General features: G+C 30.8%; 2 protein-coding genes across 2 annotated transcripts; both read left to right on the forward strand.

The window, feature by feature from the left end:
- Nucleotides 1-1,212: 1,212 nt before the first annotated feature.
- Nucleotides 1,213-5,731, forward strand: LOC125067276. Its single transcript, XM_047675766.1, has 3 exons — nt 1,213-1,338; nt 2,112-2,295; nt 5,470-5,731. The coding sequence occupies exons 1-3, from the start codon at nt 1,270-1,272 to the stop codon at nt 5,661-5,663; spliced, it is 447 nt and encodes a 148-aa protein (XP_047531722.1). The 5' UTR covers nt 1,213-1,269; the 3' UTR covers nt 5,664-5,731.
- A 5,182-nt stretch (nt 5,732-10,913) lies between these two features.
- On the forward strand, nt 10,914-22,550 carry LOC125067247 (anosmin-1). Its single transcript, XM_047675724.1, has 10 exons — nt 10,914-11,054; nt 11,489-11,712; nt 17,370-17,556; nt 18,123-18,321; nt 19,829-20,013; nt 20,209-20,351; nt 20,472-20,613; nt 20,844-20,985; nt 21,506-21,581; nt 22,010-22,550. The coding sequence occupies exons 2-10, from the start codon at nt 11,557-11,559 to the stop codon at nt 22,178-22,180; spliced, it is 1,401 nt and encodes a 466-aa protein (XP_047531680.1). The 5' UTR covers nt 10,914-11,054; nt 11,489-11,556; the 3' UTR covers nt 22,181-22,550.
- Nucleotides 22,551-22,676: the final 126 nt, after the last annotated feature.

Raw genomic sequence — 22,676 nt, forward strand, 5'->3', positions numbered from 1 at the left:
AATAATTAATACAATTACATGTAATAATATTATGATCGATATTCTAATCTGTATTGTGGGTATATTGAATATTAAAGTTATCCCGAAAGTATTGTACTTACACGCTCGGGCGACAGAACGAAATATGACCGCGTCTAAGTATCGCTACGTAACATAGATGCTATTAAGCTACTGCTTTTGTAGTACATTCAATTAATTAATATATTAAATTAACCTAAAAATACATCGTATATGTATATAAATTATGATGCAACATATTTGTTTGCGATTATAAACTACTAATTCGACATTTTAGATCTATATATATGCGATGCACGTACGCTTGAACGGGATTGAAATAAAAAGCAAAAAAAAATATGTATTAAATAAATAAATGTATTTTTTTTAGCATTAGCAGCCTGTAAATTTTCCTATTGCTCCCACTGCTGGGATAAAGGCCTCCTCTCCCTTTGAGGAGAAGGTTTGGAGCATATTCCACCACGCTGCTCCAATGCGGGTTGGCGGAATGCACATGTGGCAGAATTTCGTTGAAATTAGACACATGCAGGTTTCCTCACGATGTTTTCCTTCACCGCCGAGCACGAGATGAATTATAAACACAAATTAAGAACATGAAAATTCAGTGGTGCCTGCCTGGGTTTGAACCCGAAATCATCGGTTAAGATGCACGCGTTCTAATCACTGGGCCATCTCGGCTCTTAAATGTATTATATATCTAATCAATATATATACATATATTCAATTCATTTTTTTATGACGCTGCAGCTCATCAATGTCAATTGGTAAACTATAGAACATGAAGAATATTTTAATTAAATGTTGTTGAATCATGTAAACATTAAGTGATATAGACTCCAAACTTAATTAATATTATATTATATAAATTAGAAGATTTGTTTGATACACGCAGTATTGTTAGATGATTTTTTAATATGAAACCAAGCGCTTGTGACCTGTAATAGAATCTCCTTTAACGTCCGAACGTTCAAATTAACATTTCTTAATAAAAAAAGGCTTAAATTAAAGTAAAAAATAAAAAACGGTTCCGATAAGAATTGTTCAGGAAACGAAAACGTACAAGTTCAAATAAATTATCAGAAAAAAAGATAATTATTTATCACTAATATAAAAAAAAATATATATTAAAAAAGAATAATATTTTATTCTTTGATGCGTAGCACCTATTAATATTTCAGGCGTCTTGCGCAAACTGTAGTCATAAGAACGAAAGGAACCGTTTCAGTGTTTTCATAAAAAAATACTTCGAATATGAGTTCGATACGATCGTGCGTGGTTTTGTTAGTGTTACTAGTGCAGTTTCAATCAATTATTTCAAAGGTTTCGTATGAATTTAATTAAATTAAATTAATTAAAAAAATAGGAACGTTATGAGATCGTGGCCTTTGATACTCTGCTAATTTATTTATTTCATGACTTAATGCATTTACTGTGTAGTAATATGTACCTTTATGTAATGTGTTCGATTCTTAATCTACCTCGTCGTTCTAACAGTCAGCTTTTAAACTTTAATCCCTGAGGTCCTGGGTTCAAACCCCAGGACGGATTGGCTTTTTCTTTTACATGACTGGATATTGTGATCACGCTCGCACTTTATACCCTTTTATATCTCCTGTACAGTTACCTAATCTCTTTAAAAAAAAAATGACTGACTGAAAACTGTCATTCGACACTTAAAAAATTATAACTCATCATTTATAATTAGGTTGATAAAAATCTTATTAATTACATGAAAACATCAACAAAGTGTAATTGTTGCTGGCTTTTTGTTGCAATCACAGAAATTGTCAACTGTTTGATGTAACGCCCTGTAATATAGGGAATAAAATAAACATAGGTCATTCCCTTAAAGTATATTAAGCATTCATCTATCGACCTCTTAATTGAAAATAGTAATAAAAAAATTGTTGATAGTTAGACCTACTATTAATAAATAATTAGGCACGTGCACGTGTAACTTAAAAAGTATGTAGTCACACTCAACTTGAATTTAAACTTGACTGAAAGGCCTAGTTTTAACTCTCCGTAAATTTTTATTTATCCTTTTGTGAATTTCTATTTAAAATGTATTAAAAATATATATTCGCTTTCAGCCCTTTTTCATGAATTTAATATGCGACTTCATCTGTGATGATGACGATGACACATCATCAACCACGACGAGTTCAAGTACAGAAGATGATTATTTCGACTTCTGTGACTGTACTCCGACAACACGGCGCCCAAACAACAATCGTCGTCAACCTTTTGCCCCATCACAATTCAACATTAGGCTACGTAAGTACATCTTAGTATACCGAAAGTAACCCTTTTATAACACACGAGATCCAACAATTGATTTATGATACTAAATTTCAATGATTATTTTTCTTAAAGACAATCATTTTTTTTTTTTTTTATCTTCTTATGACGACCGCCGTGGTCGAGTAGTGTGTACACCGGTTTTCATGGGTATGCCACACCGAGGTCCCGGGTTCGTTTCCGGCCGAGTCGATGTAGAAAAAGATCATTAGTTTTCTATTTTGTCTTGGATCTAGGTGTTTGTGGTACCGTCGTTACTTCTGATTTTCCATAACACAAGTGCTTTAGCTACTTACATTGGGATCGGAGTAATATATGTAATGTTGCCCAATATTTATTTATATTTATTTATTATCTTCCAAATATGAACGTTTCACGTTCTTTTTTGATAAAGATAATAAATATAATTATGGTATTAAAGTCACATGTTACGGCTCAGTGGAAAGAACAAGTGTGTGACTATACTAAAGGTAGAAGATTCAAACTTCATATCCAAGCTCTCTATTTATTTTTGTATGTATGAAATTTTGACATAATAATTTTTGTCCAAATAGTATGTTCTATACAAATAGACAATGATTGAATCATTGAAATGAAAAAGAAGATCATAGGTAATTATAGAGTTTAATTAATAGGCTTTTATTGTACTTATTTTGATAATTAATATTATCTTCTAGTAATGTAACAAGGTGTTGGCAATGAATCATTACGTCTTAGTTGCCAACTGCAGTAGAAACCGTTAATTCGTTGTATCATGAATTTTAATAAATTTTCACTTAACCAGGATTAACACGAAACCATAAAATGTATTATGTATTATATATTATGTTGGTTGCTGTTGTTTGCGTGTATTATTTTTACATATATTATTTTATTTCATTATTGTTTATCTTAAAGTATATAAGCTAAGAATATGTGGATATATATGTGGTATAATAAGATATTTGAGTTAATTATTTTAATGTTAAACCTCCTTATTAGATGATTTTTTTTTATAAAGATGATATACTACACAGTTGTCATAGGATGTAACGCAAGATAAGACGTGTAAATTTGGATTCCGGAGTTATTAAAGAAATATTACTTTTTAAAAGTTTCACTCACAATAATCCCACATATATTTATCTAAATATTACAGATATTTTCCATAATAATATATGTAGTTAAAGATTCATGGAGAAAGAAGATTACTAAAATATATTGCTATAAGACAAGGTAGCGAGGTCGCAAGGTCGCGTGTCCAGCTAAAACGCTTTCTGTCAAAGGTGTCTCAATGAGAGCATGAAGTTGAGAATTGGCAACGACCCAATCCTTTGCCTCAAAAAGCATGTAAATAGGTGCTGCGAGTGATCACTTTGAAGTTTAATTCCCACGAGAGTAAAGAAATCAAAATATATTTATTATATTAAGCTTTTTAAATTGTGGTCGCCGACCGCCGTAATATCCTTTTGGCGGAATGTGCGTAAAAATTGGTGCAATATTTTTTCACTTTCTGTCGTAAGTCAGTACAAAGCAAATCAGACTTGGAAATAAAATTGACTTTAAAATAATCTCAGAAAGCAATGTATTATTCTTATTTTATTCTTGTAACGCCCACGCGATTGGGCCACCGGTGCGAGCGCTATGACCATCATTTTCCTTTTTGCCTTTACGTAATTAGACTCCTGAAGAACCGCCATGCTGGTACAAATGACCTAGTATTTTGTGTCATCATATCCCGGTCTAATACGCGTTAAACCATTTCTAATCACCAAAAGTTACAGTAACAGTCATTTTGACGCAAGCTAATATGATAATACAACTAAGAAAAAACATTTAATAAGTAAATGATATATTTCAAACGAATTGTGAATTGTTAAAATGTATTTTTCTTCTTTTAGGTGAAATACTTTATTCAAGTATGCTTATAAATTCCACATTGTTACCATGTTTTACTTAAGATCAACAAATATTAATCTCACGCTCCCTTTGTCATGTGTATTATCTTATTTCGAATTAATTTTAACATAGTTTGAATATAGCCCCATTGTTATACATTTCTATAAGATTAAAATGAATATTGAAACACTTACAATTACGAAGTAGAAAACAATCGAGAAATGTACATGCTTTTTTCCTTATTTGTATTCATTGTCTCCTCAAACTATTGTTTCTGTATTCGTAAAACAAAGCCTAGGTAGGATGACGACAATAGTATGTAATCATAGGAACATATTTATATATAAAAGCCGACTTAGCCTGGAGGTTATTATAAGTATTCATTATATCTATTTAGGCAAAGCAACTGTCAAGATTTGACAATTAAAATTTTCTTACTTCCGTTCCGGGTTTCTGAAACGCGAATCAAGAGCCATTGGTAGTCAATTTGTCTATAACGCAATATTCGGCCAATCAGCGTTCTGATTAGGGACTGTGTTTATCTGACTTAAGAGTACGTTTCAGAAAATAATCTCAATGATCTGTTCAGTTATTCCTTTTTTTGAAACCATTTTATTTTTGTCTTGTTTTTTGAGTGTTATCTACTTATCCGATGAAATATAACTAACGCTAAAAATAATATAAAACTTAAATTATTTGGATACCTTATACCGCTTCACTTGAGCGGATCTATCTAGGTGGTGTCTCTTTAAATAGTACCTACATTTAATAAAAAAATATGCTTTTTTTTTTTAATTTATCAATATGTGTATTTAAAGCATGCGATATATAGGGTGTACAAACTTTAACTGCCTCGTTAGTCTAATAGTTAGGGTATAAAACCGCAGATCTCGAGGTCCTAGGCTTAATCTCACGTCACGCGAGGTTTTATAATATCTATTTGGTGATCAGTAAAGAGAGAATCTATCTCGCCGATTCTTTCTGATAGCAGTTCGGATCCATGAGCTTATACCATGACATAAATTGTTCCGCCCACTCAATTATAGTATACATTTATTCATCAAAACCATAAGTATAATTTACATATTAAAATTACAATAAAGATCACTACAGTTGGTTCGTTTCGATTTTCTCAATCGCGTGAAATGATCAAAAGAATTTTCCACCATTTTCCCGTATTGCAATTCCCATTAAAAATTCCGCTAAAATATCAGTTTTTTTTTTTTTCTAATTCTTTAACATCGGGCTATTTATTTACTTTATATTTTTCAGCGCCTTCAAATGGAATGAACCTCAGCATGATCAACACAAACGGTATATGGTCATTCGGCTTGGACGCTCTTCAAAATCAAAATGGACAAGCACCACCTTTCGCCAATGGTCCTACTACACTCGCTCCGACAACTGCTGCTGGTGGCACCACTGCTGCAGGAACAACCGCAGCTGCTACCACTGCTAAAAAATAAATAGATTTTTGTCTGTATGTACTGGGATTCGTTAAATGACTGAATTATAACGCATATAAAAAATCAAAGTAAAATTCTTTTTTGTACGTTTAAAAAAATGCATTTCGCAAAAGTATCTCCTCTTCTTCAAGAGACACACACGATAAGGAATATTTTAATACCATATTTTTTTCAACGTATTGTTTACAATACCAAAATATATAATATAATTATTTAAATATGTATAGTTGAATGCTTTTATGCCTTTTCAACATAAATAAAATTCATGGATGCAATTGTTATAACATCTGTTTGCTTTATATAAAATCCAAAATAATTAATAAATTAACTTTAATATAACTACCGTTTACTGTACTTAATATTCTTCGTTAAGATACGTAGTTATTCTTACAGAACGAGCATTATCGTTAAAAAGAGTTGGATACATCATTTTAAATCGGCCGTCTTTTTTTATTCAAATGAACTTGTGCGTTTATGGCTGTTAATGATTGATTAATCATTATTAATTATGTTTTTTTTTTAAGTATGAACATGTAAACTTGTTTTGTGGTGCTAGTATTCTAAATATAGAACGATAATATAACGATCCTTTTTTTATTACAAATCAAATATCCATCTTAAAACGCTGTCTTAACGATGAACGAAGTTCTTATGAATTCAATTAACGTACACTGCTTCATATAATCGTTTATAAATCGAGTGATGTGTAATTATATGCAATTATGTAAGTAATTAAGGTATGGGCATAGTGAAAGCCTGTGAAGAATCAGGAACTTGCGCAATTACAAATAACAATAAGGACGCATACACATTAACGTTAAAAAACTACGCGGCAATGTTAGTACTTATTACTTAAAGGAAATAATAATAAATAAAGGAAGTTGTATATAATTATTATTATTCGAAGCGATTTTAAATGGTCTGTAGTGAAATATACAAATATATTTCGTAATCTAAGTTATGGATGTGTATTCTAGTTTTATGTTAGTTTTTATGATATCGGTAGGTGGACGAGCAAATGGGCCACCTGATGGTAAGTGGTCACCACCGCCAATAGACAAGGGCGTTGTAAGAAATATTAACCATTCCTTACATCACCAATGCGCCACCAACTTTGGGAACCAAGATGTTACAACCCTTGTGCCTGTAGTTACACTGGCTCACTCACCCTTTAAACCGGAAAACAACAATACTGAGTACTGCTGTTTGGCGGTGGAATATCTGATGAGTGGATGGTACCTACCCAAACGGGCTTGTACAAAGCCCTACCACCAAGAAAATTTCATCGCATTTTTAAAATGCGTAAAAACAATTATTAATATTCAAAACCTTTCATTGGTGTGATTAGTGTGTAAATAATGGTTTATAGGAAGGAATAGGTTATTTTTCTTAAAGCGCCAATGTCTATGGCCGGTGGACACCACGCCCGTCCGCTTTCCTATACCACAAAATATATATATCTCCTTATTCCTCTTACATAAAGTATAGAGTGTAATCTATATAATTTTTGGAGTTGAGTTAAGGCGTCCTCTTTTGTAATTTTACATGCTTGACAGCAGCCAGGAGAGGACGAGTATTAAGAGTCAAGCCAGATGTTGTTGTCGATTTAAAGGCTCGGAATACGCAAGTGACTTGTGCCTCTTGTGTGGTCTGCACTTATTTAGAACGTCATCGTTGTGTGTATGGAACATTTTACGTTTTAGTCGATAGGTTTTTTTTTGATTTTCCGTTCGCATGCATTAATGTACTGATATTAAAATTCAATTGTTTATATTTCGTCACTACTGTTCGCTCGTCATTACTCGTCAATTTATATCGATATGTTCGGGTATAATAGTCAGTCCATTCAATTACCGATTCTATGGTCGTATCATCATAGTTTTGTAGGAAAACCTGCTCTGTGATGATGAACGCTTACTGGAGTTGGGAGGAGCGAATTTACTTTTAAATTAAATAGTTATGAGTAATAAAACAAGGGCAAACGATTAAATGCAAATGTATAAATAAGCCAAGATGGACCAGTGATTAGAAAGGTGAATCTTAACTGAAGATCGCTGATTCAAATCCGGAATAGCACCACCGATATACTTAATTTGTGTTTATAAATCATTTCGTGCTCGGTGAAGGAAAACATTGTTAAGAAACCTGTTTATGTCAGATGATCATCTGCCTCGTATTGTGTTCCCACTAATTCACATTGGAGCAGCGTTGCACCTTAATGCCTCAATAAGTATTCTCCTTATAAGGAAAGGAGGCATTAACCCAGGCAGTGGGTTATTTACAGATAGTTACTTTTCTCATGACATTCTATTAAGAAGAGCTTGGTTTGACTTATTGTAGCTTAAATTTCATAAAATAGTATAGACCATTCATATCAGATAGCCCATTCGTTCATCTGACATCTTCAGAGGCATGTAAGCTTAAACTCGTATCGAACTGAGAACACGACTTATAAATGTCTTAATGTAATATACGACACTAACTTTAGTAATCATAAAATCTGTAGGATACACGAATTAAAATGTCGTTTTACCGTAAGTCGGCAACATTGTCAACTCAAACTCAAATTCCTTAATTCAATAGGGAAGCATTACAATTACTTATTAATAGACAAATAAACACTACCACCGGTTTGGAAAAGGAAACACCCTGACCTGAGTAGAACCGACGAAAGAAACTCAGCGGGTCTTTTTTTTGTCAAACTAATTTATTACATATATTTAATATGAATAGAAAAAGCCAATAGGCGATCGTTTAATTCCCAAGGTGTGCCATCAATCATACACTCACTCAGAACATTAACAAATAAACTTACAACATTTCGTGAATGAAAAACGAAGTTAATTCTAACAGAATTGCATTGCTTATCACAAATAAAAAAAAATACTAACATTTGATTTGATTCTTTTGATAACATCCAAGAAGTTAAATAATTATTAATACAATAATACTAAAAGCAAATGACTCATAAGCTATTAAATGTTCGTCGCAACATTGAGATGATAAAAAGATGATTTATAAGTAATAAATCCCGAAGGAGCATTAACAGTACAATATGAATGACGTATATATTTATTGAACCGAATAACCTTTTATGTTTTTCGATATATTTTTTACATTTAATAATCTAAATATGTCCTAAGAAAAAAAGATCCATTAACGACCTTCCATAACCTTCTATGTGTAATAAAACTTTAAATGAAATGTCTGTACGTTGCATTTGTTTATATGTCAATTCAATCTGTCAAAGTCTGATCAATTTGTAATAAATAATGTTGCCTGTCAATTTGATAACGCATATTATAGCTTCTTCTGGACGATTCGTAATGAAAGACTTCAGTCATGACAAATACCCCGCAGAGTAACCGCGGAGTCATCGAGCGACATTATTGTAAAATTGCCATTAAGCGTTTTATAGCTGTACTGTTTCCCTAACGTTGTAAATAATTTTAACGATAAATGTTTAAATTCGAAAACAAAATCTTATTTTTAAGTGATTTCTGCGCTCGTACACAAAAGTCAACACAGTATTGACACATTTTAAAATGAGGCAATACTGGGTTGGCTTTTGGGCTTGGCGGGCAAAAATATAATATAATATAATTAGAATAAATAACCTGAAAAGCAACAAACTTTTATTTGTGCTATTTTTAATTGAAATATTGATATGGCTCCAGCCTACCTATATTTAAAAAAAAATGTCTCAGTGCTCCATTCTATATAGAACGATCTACGAATTATCCAGGCATAAAATTTTAAGATAAAAATCATACACAAACATAAACAAAAACATACTCTTCTTTTTCATTCGTCTAAAACAAAATCGAATGTCTAACAAGGTTAAGTTGTTATTTTCAATTTATTATTCCCTTACAATTTTCATCATTTGCAAATTTTTTCTTCTGTTATATATTGTCAAGATACACAAATTGTCCACGTTCAGTTTCATTTTATTATTTACAACTAGAAAATTGCTCAATGGTGACAATTAGTCTTGTCAAGTAAATTAATATACTTTTTCGTGACTCGAATAGAAAGCAACCCATAAAACTTATCTCTGGATAATATCGGTATGGTTAATAGATATTACAATACGCGCAAACTACGAAGGCTGGCCTAAAGTTAAGCTTTTTGACGCATAATAATAAAAAAGTAAAAAATCGCGATAATCGATTATATCCTCGGATTTACGAGATATGTTACTGCGATATACGAATTGAGATAAGTATTAACATCTTTATCTGTTCCCTTAGGTTCGCCCGCATTCTTCGCTTTTCTTAAAACTATATCGACGTATTACGTAGCTTACTAGTAACTAATTTCGAATCATCGGCCAAATCGACATTCACTTATCTCAGATCTCGGGTAATCGAATAATATTTTATATGTGTATATAAATTTAAATAAACAAAGTTGCGGTCATTGCTTGTCCTCATCATGTCTCTGAATAAAGAAACAAAACATCAGACTATGATGACATTAAAGAAATTTAAACCATAATTGACTAACTTAGAAGTGAAAATAGCTTGATCATATCGAAAAATGTGACAAACGTGCGACATAAAACATTGTATAATAATTTATTGGCTTAGATTTCAGCGAACCGCAACAAAACAAACTGTCTCATTAGCCGCGTGCCTTTGAGTAGAAAAAGACGAAAAAATACATATATATCACAAAGACCAGGAGTAGCAACGACCGGTTGATTGCTGTAGGGCCGGATGCCCTTCAAGAGCTTAATTAGTGCTTCTGTTCTCTGGAATCGCCCTTTCGTGGGTTACGGATTGATAGGATCGTCCGATAACGGGGCCCAAATGCGTACTCTTCTTTTTTCAAGAGTAGAACATGAAAGATATTTAGAACAAGAAATACCGATTTAAATATTCTAAAAAAGTAATGCTATTTTATTTGAAATGGTATATGTTTAAAAGAAAGCTATATTATTCAATAAGTTAGATATGATTGTTATGAAAATAAATATTTAGTGAGTATAAACTATTATAAATTATTATAAAAAAATACTTACGCCTGAAATCTTTCAGACAAACAAACGGCAGAAGTTAATGACTGCATTTGAAAACATCAAAACGCTACCAGTAGGAAGACGACATTCATTTTTTAATTAGGAAACCGGCTTGGTAGAAGCAACCTTCCGTCATAGCTGTACAGGAAAGCATCGGCGATGAGTGTTAATGAAGTAGGGACACGAAGTTGCTTGTGATGCGTACGCGCACTCAGTCGTACCGCGTATTTCAAACGTTGTGAACGCGCTGCCACCCAACGCACTCACGATAAAACGCCGGTTCAATGACACTTTGAGATCGAAATGAGATATTGTCCAGTTGATTTCGAAATATTGACTCATCGATGAATGATTTCGGATTTGATGAGGTGATTAACATTGTAAAAATCGTGATATTGAATTATTTAAAAATAAAAACAATAAAAGCTTTCTTGTGTTTTAAGTTGGACACGCAAAGTATATTTGTATTATCGCAAGAATTAATTAACGCGCGTAACATTATTTTTAAATTAATCAATAATTTTAATTCAAGAATAAGATGTGTTAAATTGTGATTATTTTAAAATCTACGTTTACGACAACGATGTATGCAAACGCCTAATTAAATGAAAAATAAAACGAGCGTCATGTTTCGTTTTATGCGATACAATTTTAAAATCTCCCATAATAATGATTCTTTGAAATAAAAATCTTTAATCGTTATTAAATCTAGTTAGATTATACGATGTCGGTGTTTATTAGTCATTACGCAGACTTTATTGCCTTTCATTAAGGCAAGATATGATTTTAATTTTTTTTACAGATGTTACAAATAATCGTCTAGACTCTAGAATAATCGAATAAGATTTATTAAGGAAAACTTTAATCAAAATGAAATCGATTATTATTTTGGTATTTGTTGCGGTTCTGTTGATGCCCGAAGCTTTAGCGAAAACGAAAAGGTTTTTGAGATTGCAAACAGATCCATTGTCGAAGACACGTTGCGACTTGATATGCATTGATGCAAGCAAGGAAACGAAATCTCAGGTAAGATTATAATTATTATTCAATAATGATTCAATTTAAATTACGTCATATAAAATTATCAACCTACCCCAGCTTCGCTCGGGTGCAACTTATTAAAAAAAAATGATATTATATAAATATTATATATACATATCATTATTAATATTCCGAAGATTGCCGCCTTCTTACTAACAAACAATTTTTACATTTTTATACTATTAAATAATAAACATAAAAATTATATTCGTATATCACAAATATAAAATAATAAAAAGAATAAATTTTTAAATAAGAGTATGCATCTTAAAAATCTGATTAAACCTATATAAAGGCGTTTTATTATTATTAATCAGTCTTTTATTGTTATCAAAACATTTAAAATTACAAATTATTTTTTATTAAAAATTCTATTTATAAATTTAACGCAATCGATATGTTTTTTCTATGCACGTTTGTAGTATTTTATCGTTTGTGTAAATATTTATTATATAGAGTATAAATAAAGTAGTATTTACTGCGCAAAATTTTATTGGCAACATGCATTTAAAATTAATATTTTTACATTTAATGTTTCGTGTAATAGCCTCTTTCTCTTCCTTAATAGGTAATATTCTATTCATTGTAATTTAACTGTAACGTAAGTGTTCTTTCGCCTGCCTCGATAATAACTTCTGATAATAAATTTTCTTTAATTAAGCACATTTTTTTTAAATAAGAATTTTAGACAAATTCACGATATACACGAAAATATTTGTTAAAATTTAAAAGTTGGAATAAAATAGAAACTATAATTGAGATTTTGTGTTGTTTATGGAATCATGTCCGAATTCATTGTTTTACGTATTTAGTATAGTTGAATAATGTTTATTTTTATTACCAATAACATTGCGTTTTTTATCATTAAATATTGCGTTTTTCATTACGCATGAGAAACGTAACCCGCCTCTTTAGTAGGAATCCGGGTTATGTGGGGTTCTTACCCACTACATACCCTTCAATGGCCGTCCGGTGCAAAGATTCCATACGCTTTGTGAAAAACTGGAGAGTTATCTACCCTGAGAAGTCAGGATATTAGAGAAAATGTCATTGGCAATTTTCTGGGTTTATTCCTCGATTCTGACTCTCTCTGCATTGTCTCGATCGTATGCGATCAAGCTCGTCTCAAAGAGTGATGCCGATACCTCCGCATCATATTGTCAGTGACCATCCCGAATGTGAGCCTCCTTTTCTGGGCTGCTTAAAATCTGTCTAGCTCTATCGTCTCTTTCTATAATAGTCTCATCTATACTGACTGACCATGAATAGGTGACTGATTTCGACCACAAATATTGCCAGTCTAATGTACTAGGTTCTCATATTGCATTTTGAAGTTAATTTCCTAAAGGATAGAAATATAATTAACTATATTTCCAATTGTTGCTAGTTTGAAAATAGAGATAACATAATTAGAATTCAAGTATGTATGTATGTACAGCAAAAACGTGTATTTGGAATATGAATTCTGATTTAGGATAATTAAATTTTATAATATCGAATTAGTGTAATTTATGAGATCGTTTTGATAGATTTTATTTCCTTTAATTGGTGAGTTATTTCTTACAATAAACTTATTTAATAACATAGTACGATGATAAAATTGTATTCTGAATTAACCAAGTTATAGAAACTTATGATTGTGAAACAGAATTTTTCTGGTATTCTTAATGCTAATTTGATTTAACCGTTACAAATAATTTGGCTTCCTCTCATTAAATCTAATAGACAGAAGTTCTTCATACACAAGGGATAACTTAGTACCGTTCACAAAACAAATTACACCTTATGAAAATTATTACTTTTATTATTTCATATGTGTTTTATATAAGTAGGTAATTTGATTATGGTGTTATTTATGTATAATTTTTATATAATAATATTCAAAAGTTGTACCTCCATCTATAATTTATATGGCTAATGAGAATTGATTATTGAAATAGTCGTTTAATATTTAAATATTCGAACATTTTGTCCATTAACTATTTAAAAAAAACGGCGTACCTACTCTTTTATTTCACACAGAAAATGCTCTATATTAATTAATTTGTTAATATTTATCATCGCCAAAATTGCTAATTTGTAAGTAAATTAGTTCCACTCTTAATTAAATCAGAGCTTGTATATATATTGAATTACCAAGTTTGTTGAAATATTTTTAGGGTTCATAATTATTAATAATAAAATCGAAATAAAACAACATCCGTAAAAGTATTATAAACACATTTTCATAACAAATTACATAGCTTAGTACCTACTGAAATAATATGATTTTTTTTTGAAGTTATTTGTGGGTCAAATAAATCCGCAACGTAATAATTAATCAAAGTCATTTTTTTGTTTGATGAAGAAGAAAACCGCTTTCTTGTTTAGTAATAAAAAAACAAACAGCGGTTCGAAATTTAAATTATCCAAGACCTGAGAAAAATTGGCGAAAGAAACTCATCGGTTTTTATGAAATGTGCGATGGTATACCTGATTAAGAGTTATAAGCTAAAACAATAACGTTATATCCTCCTTTTAATTTTAACATACCTGTACCAGGATACGAGTTTTCAATTCGTTTTTCAAAAACTTTTCGTTTACTGTGTTTGTGTATAAACGCACTTACTAAAAAAATACTTTGATCAATCGTTAAAAGGCTGGGTGCGACAAATTAGAAAAAGATTTACAAATGTACTGATGACTCTTAGTAATACTATATAATTACGTAATAAAATAAGGAATGATTATGAGAATGACATAAAATGCAACAAAATCTTGAAACATCTGTTGCATAAATAGGTATGCAGTTTATATTGTTACTTTTTTTCATTTGTTTCTTTTTTTTAATATTGCTTTTTTTCCGTCCTATTTTTGCCACTGAGAAAAATCAATCAGTTATACGAAATCTTCAGCGACAAATCCCACTCACGCTTGACTGCCGGTTTTTTTATTAATAACTGAACAGGTTCATGTCTCAAAAATTGTTTTCTTTTATAATAAATTTGAATGAAATATTCGGACTCAAGATATTATCGATTGAAAATATTAAAAATAGAAATCAATATTTTGTCACACAATATTCGATAATTTAATTTAATTAATAAAAATTTAATATCTATAAGAATTATAAGAAATTAAATTAGTGAACATTTTAGTGTTATTTATTAAACTGTGTTAATATTACACATAATTGTGATTCAAGCTGATTTTAATCACAATTTCAATTTGCCTGCTTAACTTGTGAATTAACTAAATATTAGCCGAATATGAATTACTTTTAATTTTTTCATAACATACTTGATTTTATTTTACACTGACTTGTAAGCCAAAGCAAAGCAGGACAAATCTATTTAAATATAAGTAAATACCAACGGGTATTAACTAATTGGTCATAATACTGATTGTCTATTAAAACGCAATCATTTATTATGCCATATATCACTGTACCCTTTGCTTTTGGTTTGTACCATTTGGTTACTTCATTTACGTTTACGTTTGACCTGCCTTCTTCCTTCCAACTCATATCAGCCTAATTATTTACTTTGATTTGTTACTAATACGTTACTATTTATTTTCTTTCCGGCTTCATCTTCATCTTCGTCTGCATAAAAAGTAGAAAGAAAAAATAATGTTTTATTTTGGCCTAGGAACCTTAACGGGCGTTCGGAGAATAATTCACTAAAGTTTCATCACAATCGGATTTTTAGATTAGGAAAGTATACAGGCACTCATTTTTATTTATTTAAATGTGACGACAACTGAGGGACTAATCTCAATAGAGATTAGCTAACTGTAGATGATATATTATTATAGTCCGTAAGCATGGTGGTAATAATGGTGGTAATAATGGTGAACTCCCTATTCCCTTACTTTCATAATATAATAGGTTAGTAATAAAAATTATTGTGAGTATGACATAAAATACAACAAAAACTTGAAACTTCTGTTGCATGAATAGGTATGCAGTTTATTTTGTTACTTTTTTTCATTTGTTTTATTTTTTATTTATTAAGTATTGCTTAGTACGAGAAGTCCTGAGATGATAATTAAGATGTAGAACCGCTAGACATGGCTAGGTTAACGCTGTACACTACCACCAGCCCGGAGGTGCTAAAACTTAACAATTGTTTTATTGGCTTAATCCGGAGCTGTAACAAATGTTTTCAAAGGAATAAATTCACTCCAAAATGCTATGCAGGATGAATAGACAACAAATTTCTGACAGTATCCCTTTAAAAAAATAATAACTTAGAAATAGTTTCTACAGTGTTTAAAAAAAGTGTATCAAATCGATTTCGTCAATTTCGACCTCGCTGTTCTGTAGTTATTAAAGAATCATAACAAATGTGTATTAATAGAACCAGATATTGTTATTCTTATTAACTATGCTTTCATTTTGATTAAGAAAAAAAATTGTACATATTAAAGGATCACATCACGTACCCGTATTTACCGGACCCACAAATTTACTCTTAAATTCTAATGAGACTTGTGGTTTATTGCAAAGTACTCTTTATACTGTGGGAGTAAGGATCACAATTATGAAGGTAGTTTCGTAGTTGGGTCACGTAGGACTTCAAAGGAGCCATTATGTTTTTAAATGCGAGGACGCTAATTATGTTCTTTTAATGAACCTGTCTGACGCTGAATGTACCTTCTTGTTCTTACGGGCTTTCTACGAAGATTGCTTTACGATGGCTAATGTTTGGTTTTAATACCGCGTTTCTGTTGCATAATGAGATTCTCATTTTAAGATTATTCATTCAAACCATTGTCCTTCGTCTTTTGCATTTCATATAGCTTATCTATTGTTATTTTTTGGTTGTGACAATAAAGATTTGTAAAAAACAAACGAGATAGCTCGTTTAGACGTCTTGTCACCTATTTATATGCTATGAAATATTTTTTGTTGATCTAAAGGTATAATTAATATCTAAGCTGGTTTAAATAATATGCAAAATAATTTGAGTATAATTATATATTATAAATATTGTTTAATCCATTAAACCATAATAAGGCCAGTCTAGGTGGATACCATCCATTTATCTACTATTTTACAACCGCTGAAACGAGATATTGTATTGTTGTCTTCCGATTTGAATGGTAACTATGCCCGTGCAATTTTAGGCACAAGGTACAGTGCCAGTATACGACTTGTGAAGTCCACTTTCCTTGAGGTGGTCATTTTGCTCGAATGTCCTTATCAAGTTAAAAATATTGTGCAGAAAATAGTTTGAATAGATTCCCACTGTACCATAATAGAAGATGTGTGATTAGTAAAAACGAACAAATACTTTGTGTTACCTTTGACTGTTGAGCTGTGTCTCATTAAAAGAGAGATCTAGTTTTTGTTTGCGTAAGCGTGAGACTATTCTCACATATACTCAATAATTATTACTCGTTAGTAATTTCAACTTCCAAACACTAATAAGTGAAGAATTGAACATGTTTTCTTATCAAATATACGTAACCGAATAACGAGGTTTTATGGAAAGAATTTCGCATTGTATAATATTACTACAATTTTTTTTGTACGTATTAATTTAAAACGTATTTATATCGAACAATAATCGATGATTAATTTCGACAAAAAATCGGCAATACGATTTTTCTCAAATTGTGATTAGTTATCCACAATTACCCTAAATCTTTTTAAATAGTGTCGCTCGACATGTCGCTCCCAAGAACGAAAACCAGGAACTTGCCCCGATGGAGACAATCCTAGATGGATGGCTGCTTGCGTTGAAGCCTGCAACCAGGACTCACAATGTGATGGTACTCAACGTTGCTGCAAACATGGCTGTAGTTCCATATGCAGTGAACCTGTGGACCTCTTGAACTTACCAGGTAATAATCAGTAATAAATAAAAGTCTGGACAACTTTACTAAGGTTTCTAAAGTTAGAAAACAATTATTTCAACATCATATGTACATAAACTAGCTAAAAGTTAAGTGGAAAGCGATTAATATTTTTATTGCCTTAACAAATATTTATCACTTGCGAATATCTAGTCCAAGATAATCGATAAAATAAATGCACTTGGATTAACTACTAGGTTATCGCAATATCATTCATAAAAGGGTCAATTAGTCACGAGGAGGATATATTTTCTAATAAATACTTTGTTCAATTGCAGAAAGATAAAATGTTTATTTTTATTAATCTTTTAACAGAAAGTAGTTCATTGCTCAATGGAGTTAAATCAAATAAGGCTTAACAAAGAAAAAATATGTAGGTAACAAAGTAGACCACTTACTTTTATGAATCTGATTAGAAATAAATAAAGCTACTGATTGTTTAATCTGTTTCAAAATTATTATAAATTGAATGTAAAAAACTAAATCAATTTTAAGAACGGTATGAAACAAATATTAAGTATTCATTGCTCTTTAAATTAGATGTTTATGTTTAGGCCTGCCAGCTCTCCCAGCGATGGACGAGGTAAAAGAAAGACGCCGTGCGGTACAGATTAAGTGGTCAGACGGCGTAGGGGACGCAGCAAGAGCAGTTCCAGGTCGAGTTTTGTACATTTTAGAAGAACAACACCATTTAGGACCAAAGTATGAAGAAGAAAGGCTTGGGGATTGGAATCTTATACTGAGAACCAATAAGTAAGAAAATTAACGTCTGATTTTGAATGTAATATATTGTTATTGGTAATTTAATCTTATATATTTCTTTAACTAAAGGCATTTGTTTAACTGTTTAAGAAGCTCTGCTAATAATTTATGAAGCTTGCTTGGGTTTTATTCATTCATAAAATATTCAAAGTACGTCACAGATTTACGTCTATTTGATCACACCTCAAGTGTACAAATATTGTCTACTGCTTATCGTTTATAAAAACATCTTATTCGGAATTTCGCCTATCAAATATAGACGTACATAACTTTGCACCAATATCATTTTAAAAATTAATATGACTTGTGCTTTTATAAAATAATATTTACATATTTTACAAAATCATTATTAATTCAATACGTTGTCTCTGAACATTCAAAATTATTAATGCATTGTCTGATTGATAGATTTCAAAATGTATTACTTAGTATGAAGGTCAGAAACAGCATGGACATAAATAACACTCATAAAGCCATAACAGAGAACATGCTACTATGCCAGTTCCGGCACAGACACTTGAATCGGTAATCGAACCCGGATACCAGCCTTCAAAATAGTCCGTGTTATTAACTTCTTTATTCTCCTTTGTTTACAAGATTATGATCAATTATAAAAACTTATTGAAAAATTTCGTATATGTGTAAACATTACGATTTCGTGTTGTGGACTTCAAATAATCAATATAATATTTGACGTAACTCCACTTTAATTTTATACGTTAATTGACTTTGATTTAATTAATTACTAGAACTATGTAATTACAGAACAGTTCAAATAATGGTCGCTTTAATTAGAAAAAGTATATATTTTAGATGTGTTTCTTCTCACAAGATGTAAGTTTAATAGAGATAAAAAAATAAATTATTTACTTTCTTTGAGTCATATCGAAAATGGATGAAACGTATGCACACATAGTAAACTCGTGTTATTTCATTTGTCGTTTTTACTCGTTTTATGTAGGTATATTGTTTAGATACAGTCATCTGTAAACATCGTATATTTTTTGTGTAAAAAATTACTATAGAATATTTTTTACCATCTTCAAGTGCTAAATGACATTCTTCATTAAAACACAAGTGGTCATTAAATGCAAAAATGCTTTCTATACACTTTTCCTTGTTGCGTGCATTAACCGGAATGATGATGCATGTTGCAAAACAGATCATATCGAACCATTTGCTTTGGTACCTGGTAGTTTCGTAGAAACGAATTTTGAAAACAATTTTTTGTTAAATATTTGCTTAAACCCGTTGTGGTAGAACGTCAATCAAATTGAACTTAGCTTATATTTTCAGTGAGGTTTTGTATTCTTTGCCAAAGGCCGATTACTATTTAGCAAAGGTTATGTTTGATAGTAATAATTGTACTGTTGTTTATTTGTTTGGATAATCATTCCGATTTTTTAATATTTGAGTGTAATTATTTATTTTAATTTTAAGCTTAATTGCCAATTATATTGATATTATGTTTAATGCTTTAAAACATATTTATATCTAGGACAAAAGTATCTCTCCGAAATCTTCTGAAACCCGGTCGATGGTATCGGTTTCGTGTAGCTGCCGTTAGTTCGTCGGGTACCCGAGGATACTCTGCACCAAGTTCACCGTTCACCCCACGTAAGGGACCAAGGCCACCGCCTCCACCTAAGAAACTTAAAGTTTTACCAGTGCGATCAGATAATGGTAAGAATGATAGAAGTTATCCAAACACTACATAATATTTTTCATTTCAACTTAAAAAAAAAACAATGGTTCTATTCTGTAATAATTGTAATGAAAATATAATTACCAGAATTTGTTTTTGATTGATTTTATTTCCTTTAATTTTAAAGGGGTACATATAAGTTGATGTGTCATCGATAGTATTAATTTCCACAGGTACAGTAACAGTAAGACTAGAATGGAAAGAACCTCGTTCTGATTTACCTGTAATGCGTTATAAAGTTTTCTGGAGCAGACGTGTTCGAGGGTTAGGAGGGGAATTGGATTCAGTGCTTGTCAATCACCAAACTGTTCCAAAGGTAGGTCACTAACGATTTCATCATTGCAGCAAATATTGTAATCTTCCATTAAGTTAAATGAAAATTAATTTGCTTATTATTATAGTTTAATTTATTGTACCGATTAACAAATGATTTCAGGATCAAACCTACGTAGAAATTAACGACTTACAACCCAATTCGATGTATTTCCTCCAAGTCCAAACTATTAGCTTATTCGGTCTCGGGAAACTAAGAAGTGACAAAGCGGCTATATTTTACAATACCACGAGCGCAACAGAAGGTAAAAAAACTCGCCTTTATACAATTTCATACACACATCATGTTTTAGTTATTTGGTTAATTGGAATATAATCGCATGAAAAATTTATCAGGAAAACACGCAAGTTTCCTAATAAGTGCGTTTAAATATTTATAAATTTTTTACCACTAGAAGACGTATATAGCAACGAATATTACCGACGTAACTATAACCGTGATAATATGTTTGTAATAACAATTATTTCTTTATAGAACATCCACCGGAAGCTCTTACTAAAAGAAAAGACGAAAAGAGTATCAAGGGTGTAAAATTAAACAAATTCATATGGTTGGACCATAAAATTAAAGCGAAAATTTCATGGGAGCCCGGATTTCAACCCAAAGGGCGTAAAAGGTAAACAAATTGCTTTTACCTACTGCATAATACTTTATGTTAGGCTTCCATCACATATTCATATTCAAAGACGTACTTTGACAAGGGACATTACATCTTGGTTCTCATAGTTGGTGGCGAATTACCGGAGTAGGAATAATATTTCTTACGGTGTCAATTTCTATGGACAACGATGACCACTTACCATCAAAAGAATTGAGCTTCCTTCCACCCACCAATTTCATAAAAAAATACGTATTGTGAAATTATATAAAATACTATACTCTTGGTACTTGTTAACAAGGTTGCCTCTTATGTTGTTACGTACATTAAAAGTCAACCTCTATATAAAAGATCGATAACAATAGTAATACCTACTTAAATAAATATTGTACTAAAAACGAACGAGAGGTCTAACTCTTAAAAGATTAAGATTACATTTAGCACTTTTGCCAACTCACTGTGTATGATCAGGTACATGAAATTTATAAAAAAAAAACTAGGATCGTTAGTTTCACTAATTTACATATATTTATTACAGGTATTTCGTGCATTGGAAAATCATAGCATGCCAACACCCAGTTAAGGAATTGAAGGAGTTATCGGCAATTACCGAGGTTTGTAAATTAAATTCGTCAATTAAATCAATTACCAATGTATGGAAACAGTAAAAAAGGAAACTTTAATTAAAATATATATATATATAAAAATAGTTACTGTAATGTTAAGGCATATACCTAGTACGCCTATAACCTAGTATTGCTCATTGTTATTGATTTTAGAGTAAGTATAATTTATATGTTACGATACGAGATAATAGAGTAGTAGGTAGAATAATAATTAAAATAAAAACGATCGATTACTAGATAAGATTAGAGATTATTATAATAGGTATTCAAATCATTTAAATGTCAGGGTCTAAGCGACTGTAAGCCGTTGTTATGTACAGGGAAACGCAACACAGTAAATTACGATTATTTATTTTGTAAAGATTAAATTAATTTGTATTTATACAATTATACTGAATTGTTATTTCCATTTTCAGCAAAACTCATTTGAAATTTACGAATTGGATTATAAATGCAAGTACAGAGTCAACATTAATAGGTCCTGGAACACGAAAACTCCAGATTCGGAATTCATTTTGACCGTTCCCCAGTGCGAATATTTCAAGAAGAAAGTGAGCAGCACAACAGTTACTTGCAAAACTCAGTAAATATTATAAAAATACTTGTGGCTCTAAAGTGTGATATGGCCCAAATCTGGTCACGACAAATAGCAAAAAAAAAAATAATAATTCATTATGTGCTGTAGCTATGACTATTATTTTACTTAAATATTTTTGGGACACTATTGCATTAATCGCCTGTAGTTTTTTAAATTAGTAAAATAAGAGATGTATATTTATTTAATTCTAGACTAATATTCAAAATAGACTGTTATAAAATTCAATATAGAAATAGTATTAACATAAAAAATATGCCATTGATTTTATAAGAGAATTTGTAAGTAAAAAACAAAAAAAGATGTATTGATGCTGTAGTATGTACATTGTACCTATAATATTTTTTTTACTATCCATAAGCTTAAAATAACTTAGAATTACATAAAAAATGGAAATAAATGTTCTAAAAATCTATTATTTTTATTATTACCCTGGAAAATTGTCTGAATTAAATAAAAGTTTAATGACCTTGAGTTTACTAATATTT

Source organism: Vanessa atalanta, chromosome 11 (assembly GCF_905147765.1).
Source record: "Vanessa atalanta chromosome 11, ilVanAtal1.2, whole genome shotgun sequence".
Classification (NCBI taxonomy): Eukaryota; Metazoa; Arthropoda; class Insecta; order Lepidoptera; family Nymphalidae; genus Vanessa; species Vanessa atalanta.